Below are 9066 nucleotides of genomic sequence, written 5' to 3' on the forward strand. Positions count from 1 at the left end.
ATTGCCGCCTGGTCTGACGGATACAGCTCTACGTCTGGGCGATCCTTTCTCAGTCGCTTGGCTTTGCGCTCGCTCGCTGATCGCGGTGGGAATTGGCTCTCCATCATCGGTGGGCTCAGGCTTTAGCTCCTCACAGCGGGGAGATGGTGGGCTGGGCTCTGGGTATGGGTGGAACTGGTGAGATTCTCCTGGGAACAGGTGGGGGACAGAGATCCATTTCTCGACAGAGTCCACTCCACGAAGGCGGCGAATTCCACTCGAGGACCATCTTCGGACGACGGCGCTCTGCACGCGGTGTTCAGGCTGGCGTCATAGAACGCGCAGAGCGCGTCGTCCGGGTAGCTGGTAAGTTCGGCGAGAGCCAGAAACAGTCTGGTATGGTCCCCGAGCAAGCGCTCCCCCTGCTCCAGCAAGAGGAGGAGGAATTCGGGGCTAAGGAGGGGATCCATTAGGGCACACCACGGAAACAAAAACACTGGTGAAAACCGGTAGACAAACGGAGGTTACTGTTTTTGGTCGGGTATTCTGTCACGATTTGCTGCAGGAGGAACGAGAGAGAAACGTGGAGTACAAGAAAAAAAGTCTTTAATCCAGGAATCACAGGGGAAATAATCCACAACAGAAACACGGGAAACACACAACATCCAACAAGTAGACCCGACAGAGAAGAAATGCACAGACAAGAACTTGTAAACACAGGACAATTACCAAACACAGGTGCACAGAATGATTAATTAACTAAACAAGGACAGGAACATGACCAAATAAGGGAACACAGGAACAGAAACGGGGGTGGGGGGGAACATAACAAAACAGGTCCATAATCCTGACAATCAGAGAATGAAGTCACATAATTATGATTAAAACAATTTCTACATGAGGGTAGAATTGAAAAAAAAGAGTGTAAATGTTCTCCATTTGTGTGAAATGCTACATTACCAAAGGAAGTAGGCTAAACTTTTTTCCGGTTTGTGGCAGTTGTTTATTCTTTAACTTCTCAAGAACCTCTTGCAGTGCCTTGATCTGTAAAATAATTTACAATTTTAAATCAATTTCCTGAGATTATTCAAGATGATTGGTTCTTCTCATTTCTTTTTCCAGTGTTCCATCATGAAAGACGTAAAAAAAATACGTAACTCACCAAATTGTTCTCATCCTGTGTTTTTGTGGCACTCTCCAAAGAGCGACTGTCAAGTGAGTCATCACAGCTTGTGAGAATGAAGGACAGGGCAGAACCAGCAGCAATAAGGATGATCCGTCCACTAACCATGATACTGAAAGTTACCTTGGTCTCCACAGCAGAAGATGGTCAGTGGTCTCATGGTGTGATGAAGAGCTGCTCTTTATAAATGGATTCAACATCACCTGCTGCAAAATTCATGATGACGACCCTCAGTGACACATGTTAAGCTCATGCAAGGCCATATTGGCATATTTCTGGTAGTTTATGAGGGAAAATATCAGCAGAATGCCTGATATTGCAGATGTACTTTGTGTTCTAACTCAGAGTGACCATGTATTCTGTATACATGTCTGCTTATGCTTTTGTTTGTGTGCTTTTATAAACCACGAGTTTCCTTTTATAGACTCAGGGACCCCACTCAAAATTTCAGAAAACCCAGGAACCCCCAAAAGCTAAAAAAAAATTCTGTAACACTTTACAATATTTTTCATAAACACCATAAGCATTTTACATAATATAGGCCTACTTATTGGTTGAAGTCATATAGTTTGAAAACTATAGGAAACTTTCATTTGTTGTTTATGTTTTTACATTTATATGCTGATCTGTTAGGTTTGAAGAGCTAATTTCTTAGTTGTTCTTTTTAAAAGAAACTTCTATATATTTAGTATTAGCCGTTCTCAGTGCAATACCCTCACACACCAGCAGAGGTTGACAAACCTCAGAATAAAATCCAAAACAATTGTGTGGCTCTTTGAGCTGATAATCAAAGTAAATCATTTAAAAACATATTTTCATTATCATTTTTAAATTAATCTATAAATTACTTAATTTATTATAGCAAAATTAGGAACAGATGATTGGGGGCATGTATGAAGAGTAACCAGGGTCAGTGGTTTTTCTTCAGGTACTAATGAGGCAACCTGTAAGGCACAGACCCAAAGGCAATGGATGTCTGGGGTGGCAGAACAGTGATGGAGTAATTCTAGCCTAATTCAGAAAATTAGAAATAAAACCTCAGTCGTTTTAATCCCATGTTAATATTTTTTTAATTAAGCACTAAGTACATGTAATCATATTGTACAGTATGTACAGTGGGTACGGAAAGTATTCAGACCCCTTAAATTTTTCACTCTTTGTTATATTGCAGCCATTTGCTAAATACTTTCCGTACCCACTGTATGTATAATGATAACGTAGGTATGTGTGTATGTATGTATTACAAACACACACACACTGAGAAAGCACATTGAGATGCTTAAGTAACATTTACTTTATTTATTGACATTATAGGCCAGATGTTGTTTGCAAAACATAAGAAATAGCTTAAGTATAGATTTAAAAAGTCAGAATCATTCTCAAATATTTAATCAAGATATTAATATTTTGATATTAATATATAAAACTTGAGAAATATCAAATGGTAAATTTAAAGTTAAATTGTGTAGGCTACAAGAATTTAATCATTTGAGTTCTTTATTGCTTTATTATTTTATAATAGGCTACTAACTTTGTGATCATTCTATGGAGCAAGGTCTTTTTACAAAACTGAAGAGCTATAAGCTGACTCTGCTTGCAAGGCCATATTAATGTCACTTGATAAAGGATTAAGATGATAAACACGTTGTCAAGTTGATTTATGGTCCTACAAACTTGGTCAAACTAATTTTATTCAACTGATGTAATCATGACAGCACTGATTGAGCAGATTATTATCATGCAAAATGATTTTCCTCTAACAATCAGGTAATCCTCCCCTCCGTGTTTCGATTCACAGCTCTTCTTTATTTTGTTGTAGGCTACCACATTATAACTAACATAACATTAAAGCTGAACAGTTTAAGCGTATGATAGGCTATCTAACCATTATCACCGAAACCAACTAAGTTCGTGTAATTTTAAATGTAGTTATTAGTTTTGATGTAATCACCGAATGAGTACCTTCGTGAGTGATCATCTTAATTTCTGAGGTCCATGGCATGCCCACACATGTTCCTGTCCTTGTGCTCAATCCTCCACGAGAAGGTAAAGTTCTCGCCACCAGATGGAGCGCGGGACAAAGATTACATACAGTAACGGGCTCATGAGTGTTTCATAAATGCTTTTCAAAATAGTTATGAAAATTTGATTATTTTTGCATCAAGCAATGAATTACGCAAACATTAATAAATGTGTATTTCTCATTTGAGTCAATATATGCAGATGGTTAAGTAATACATTTTAATATTCTTTTAATGAACTATTTTTATTTTTATGAATGCATTTTCAGCATGTAGCAGTCTCACGTAGGCTATATAAGTTCGTATTATGAAGCATTATTTTTACTAATTATGTAATGCAAAAAAACCTAATACAAAAAGTTTTGTGAGATTGACAGAAATGTAAACAGCAAAATAAACAATAAATAATTAAATGGTAAAAAAAAAGGCATACAAAAATAATATGCATCTATATTTTTATATAATGTATAATCATGTATTTGTTATATTTTAAAAGGTTAACAATTTTGAAAAACTCAAAGGGTACTTCGTGTAGGCTGGGTTGCAGTTGACCCCCAAAAAATCAATATTCATGCGTTTTCATTTTTAACAAATTAGTCTGCAGGATTTCATTATGGAGAATAGCCCCTTGATCGTTCCTTACACAAAGACAACTGCCGTTGAAACAATACTTCACACAATAGGAGACTCCATAGAAACCTCCGGGGCCAATTAGCGTGAGGTTTCGGCTGCAGTTTCAACCACGCCTACTACGCTTCTCCTGCTATAAAACTCCGGCTCCCACAGCTTCAGGTCGAACACGAATCGAGACGGTATCGTAGAGAGAAGTATCTGAGCAGTGCGAGAGAGAAACCACTCGAAATCTCTGGATTACTACTCCCGTCAAAGATCGCCGTATCGACTGGAATTATATTATTTTGAGGAAATTTCGATTTCTGGATTATAATATAATTTAATGACAAACATGACTCTGGAAGAACTTGTTGGATGCAACAGCACAGACAGAAAGTAAGTTAACGTTACTTGTTTTTCTTAGCATCTCAAAAGAACGAGTCTCAAAAATATTTGTTTTCATTTTTAAGGGGTTTCAAAAGTTAAAACTGTTATTTTTGTCTTTAATAAAGAATGGAGACTGTAAGTGAAGCTCTTGAAGAGCTGATAGTAGCTGCACAACGACAAAACTGTCTGACAGTAGGAGTCTACGAGTCTGCACAGCTCATGAATGTGTAAGTATTTTATTCAATCTACAATATAATTCAGTGATATGCATTAGACCAAACTGTAAAAACCTAAGTGCATATTAAATTAAACGCATTTATTGACTTGTACAGGGATCCAGACAGCGTGGTCCTCTGCGTTTTAGCGACCGATGAGGAGGACGAGAATGATGTTGCGCTTCAGATCCACTTCACGCTCATCCAAGCCTTCTGCTGCGACATCGACATCAACATCGTGCGCGTCTCCGGCATGAGGCGTTTAGCACAGGTCCTCGGGGAGCCGCTCTCCACTGACAGCAACGCTAACGAACCAAGAGACCTCCACTGCATACTTGTAACTGTAAGTATTATTTCGCATATTACAAATACACGTATAACATTTGGGAGAGGGGGTGCAGTTTGTAGCTATCTTTGAACTTTTTAAACAAAACACGAGTGTTTTTTTGTGGTATGTAGCCTACACTCTTAAAAATAAAGGTGCTTCAAAAGGTTCTTCACAGCGATGCCATAGAAGAACCATTTTTGGTTCCACAAAGAACCATTCAGGTGTAGGTTCTTTGAAGAACCATCTCTTTCTTACCTTTTTGTAATCTGAAGAACCTTTTTTCACCACAAAGAACCTTTTGTGAAACAGAAAGGTTCTTTATGGAACCATTTAGACAAAAAAGGTTCTTCTATGGCATCGTGAAGCACCTTTATTTTTAAGAGTGTATATTCGAAGGAAGAATGACAGTTTTGCCAATGTTCTGTTCGAAAATGAGCTTAGCGAAACGTTTTCAAAAATATAAGCTTACCGTTTATATTCGCGAGCTTATGGCAGTATGTACAATGACTAACTTTCCTAGTGGAAATGTTTTAAAACTCACTGGAATTGCATTTATACTATTCATAATGACCGGTTGTAGGCTACTTGTAAGACACCCACTCTCCCACCCCCACTTTAATTCACACCCTTAACACAAACTGGGTTAACGAACAAGCTATTGTCAAAGAAGATATGCAATACTAATCATATTTCGTTCCTTCTCATAGAACCCACAAGCCGAGCATCTCAAGCTGAACGAAGTGGGGAGTTACTGCAAGGAAAGCCGTTGCAGGAACCAGTGGGTGCCCTCCATTGCCCTGCAAGAGCGCTGAGGTGTGGTGCACTGAAATGTGCTGAAGAGAGCCGGAATATTGATGTTGTCCTTCAACCGTCATGAGGACATACTCATCGATTCAAGGGGACTGTCTAAAAGTCCATTACGGAGCTTCCACCTCCATGATTATGGAATTCTAAGTGTCAGAGGACACTAGAGACATTCGTCCACGTTCCTCATATTGCATGATCGGTGGTGTCACCCTTTGGAGGGACCAAAGGAGCACCAGGGTGGTCGGTGGACTGTGATGCAGCAAGGATGATAGGGGATCCGGACCGTGGCATGGCTGCACTTTGCACTCCACGTGGGAGGAGAGTGAATAACACATGGCTCAGACCTGACAATATTGTGATGGGTCTACAGAGGAAAAGAAGCTCTGCCTTAAAAAGAGACTGCTATTTAAGGACTGAATTGTCTTAATTTTTATTTATGCATAACACTGATGTCATTCACAACAAATAATATATTTGGTTATTTATACATTTACAAATGTTTACTTTTTTCTTATGAAATAAATGTTATGCTTAATGATTTAAAACGAACCGTTCCTGTTGTGTTTTTTATGCCAGATTTAAAAACGAAGTGCAACTTGCTGGACATTACAAAAACTGTCACGTGTGCTGACATTCAGTTCAGTTCAGAGCTCATAACCAAAAAAATTACTTAAATATATTCTTGCTTCCTTATAGTCAAGTATTATCATTTCATATTAGTTTAAGCACAACAATAAGGAAGAAAGGGACTTAAATTGTTCTGTGGGACAACAGACAGTTCTGATTAAGGGTAAAGAAATATTACCAAGAAGACAGCTGTTCACATATTGACACCTGTTTTTCCCCATCCTGGATCATAAATCATGCAGCCTAGATGCAGCACAATGTGTACAAACGTAAGAGGCTCCTTATCTGTTTCTCAAACACAGGAGTTTGTTTGCAAGAGGTACAAAATGTACATAAGGGCACAACTCTGCAGATAGACATTCTGCACTTGCTTTTTAACCTCTTCCTGCATAAAAGGATGAAAGAGCAACTACCACCAGACAAATCACAACAAGATCATAAAATGCTTAGTAATTCTGTTTCACTGATTGATTCCAATACTGCCAGTCAGGCAAAGAACAAAGTGGCTCAAATATGAATTTTCTTTTTTTTTTTTACACGTATGTGACTCATAACAGTGTAAATACCACAAATCATATGGAATCAAATCAGATTTTTTGATGCTGATTTGTGCCACTTCCATATTTGTCTTTTTTTATATTCCATATTTGTTGTATGTTTTACAATACAACCTCAGGCTGAATAGTCATATCAGAATATATGACTTTTGCATCACTCTAGATCGACGTTCATCACAATTCTCAGCTGACGGGATTCACTCCTAAGAGTTTACATACTCGTAATTCTTTATTCACTCAATTAATATTGAAGACGGGTAGTCAGTGGAGCGACACTGAGGTGTAAGTTTTACAGTAACAACTCCATACAAGCAAAACTTGAAGGGAAACCAAACAAAAAATCATCCTCATTCTTGTCTTCATCCTTCTTATCGCCTGTACACAAATTACCTGGCTTCCACGGTGCATCAATTTATAAATTCTTCCATGTTTAATTTCATATTACAACATGCTCGTGCCGTCTTGTTTTTGTTCTTTTGCGCATGCAGTTCAGTTTGGGACAGTGTCCAATTCACACTTGAATCTGATATATTGGCCACATTTTAAAAATAATGTGAACAGCCAAACAAATCAGAATTGAGCATTAAGCCTTGCAGTATGAACATGGCCCTAGTCATATAGTGATATCTCTTTCAAAAGAACAATCAGTGTCTTTATAGACTTGTCATGAAAACATGCACAAACATCTTATTAGTCACACACTCGTGCTGTTCTTCAGAAGACCAAAAAAAGGGGAAAATAGCTTGATCACTCTGACTTCAATGACCTTTTCTTTGGTGACTGTTAAAGATCAGGCTGCCTGCAGGCCACAGAAATCATGCACGAGGGGGTCTGCTGTGATGATTGTCCCATTAATTTTGCAGACAGTGAAGCAGACGGTATGAAAGATTCTGCCCTTACTGCACGTGTTAGACCCCACATCTTCAAGACTATGGGTGTGCTCTGATTTCCCACAAGATTGCATTGACTCACACCATATTCCCTTAAACTCCAGCTAAGACGTCTGGGGATGATTCCACTACAACTTTAGTAATATGAAGTGAATAATGTCATACGGATGACTCAGAGATGTCTACATCTGCACAAGCTGAGTATCAGTCTTTTCTTGAGAACATATCATGCTGTACGGAAGGTCTGTATTTTCACAGGGAGCTGTGTTCTCACATGTGGCAGTGTTTCCTTGTGCCAAAAAAATGTTCACTTACTGAACGAGAGGTTAAAAAAAAAAACAATGGCACAATTCAAGAACGGTGATGAGAAGAAAGTTAGTGAGCAATAATCACCCACTTTATGAAGTCATCAACAGGGGCCATTGTTTGGGTGGGTTGGATCAGTTAACAACTGACAGATATATTTGTATCTTCATTGTAAAAGCCCGAGAGAAAACAGTGTTTTCTGCCCCAAGGCTCTCGTACGTGCACAAAGCCGACGTTGACGGGCTCCTCTGTAGACAGACATGACTAAAGCATGGTGCGAACCCTGGGCGGCTGCTGGGCTAAGCTGCGCACTTCAGGGCTGCGCTGACGTCAAGCCGGAGGGAGAAAATAGAAGAAAAACAGGAACAGAAGGCTCTTATTTCCATGGCAGCAATAGCACAGCCCTTTAACAACGATACTCGCTATACTGAGTTAACAGCCACTGCTATGAATAGTCTGACTGCATGTTCTATTCTTAGACTGAGCTATATTTGAGCATGTCACTGCCTGGAGCATGGTGGGGTTTTGACATCAGACATAAACATTATAGTCTAATTCTGAACACAGCACATTAGAATTATGATGTTTTTAGTCTGTATATTCATAGGGCAGGCTATTTATGAAATGAAGAAAATCACAGGCTGATCAACAGGTTTAAAGAATATTTTCCATATTTATTCCAACAGAAAATATTCTATGAGCTTTATAAATATATGTTGTACAATGTAATGCAGAAGAACACATACTGTAGATATTATTTAGAATTATGAATTTATTCCCACAACTTAATTTGTGGCCATGTGTAACGAGAGGGGCGGGGCCGAGAGCCGTGGGAACGGAGCGAGTACAAACTACGTTACACCATGTTTTATAAATTTGTTCCCTTGTTTTAGTTTAATCGTGACCTATACTAATTTGTTAAGTCATTTTAGTTAAATCATGCATGATAATTAATTCCCTTCATGTTTTTAAGCTCACCCATAAATGAAAATTTGCTTTAAAAAAAAAAGTATTTACCCTCAGGCCATCCTAGATGTAGATGAGTTTGTTTCTTTATCGGAATAGATTTGGAGAAATGTAGCATTATATCACTTGCTCACCAATGGATCCTCTGCAGTGAATGGGTTCCGCCAGAATGAGAGTTCAAAGTTTCA

The 9066-nt window shown here is 38.6% G+C and overlaps 1 protein-coding gene and 1 long non-coding RNA gene across 2 annotated transcripts; one reads left to right on the plus strand and one right to left on the minus strand.

Moving 5' to 3' along the window:
• Window positions 1–944: 944 nt before the first annotated feature.
• LOC107591446 (uncharacterized) lies at window positions 945–3179 on the minus strand. Its single transcript, XR_001609875.1, has 3 exons — window positions 3125–3179; window positions 1142–1368; window positions 945–1023 (listed from the first exon to the last, which is right to left on the minus strand). It is a non-coding gene; the product is annotated as an uncharacterized lncRNA (long non-coding RNA).
• Window positions 3180–3993: 814 nt separating this feature from the next.
• On the plus strand, window positions 3994–5989 carry LOC107591447 (growth arrest and DNA damage-inducible protein GADD45 beta-like). The gene is made up of 4 exons (XM_016280590.1): window positions 3994–4191; window positions 4308–4409; window positions 4515–4740; window positions 5433–5989. Exons 1-4 carry the CDS (start codon window positions 4139–4141, stop codon window positions 5535–5537), a joined length of 486 nt encoding a protein of 161 aa, XP_016136076.1. The 5' UTR covers window positions 3994–4138; the 3' UTR covers window positions 5538–5989.
• The last annotated feature ends 3077 nt before the right edge of the window (window positions 5990–9066 follow it).

The sequence above is a fragment of the Sinocyclocheilus grahami genome, unplaced genomic scaffold, assembly GCF_001515645.1.
Source record: "Sinocyclocheilus grahami isolate Dianchi unplaced genomic scaffold, SAMN03320097.WGS_v1.1 scaffold141.1, whole genome shotgun sequence".
Lineage (NCBI taxonomy): Eukaryota > Metazoa > Chordata > Actinopteri > Cypriniformes > Cyprinidae > Sinocyclocheilus > Sinocyclocheilus grahami.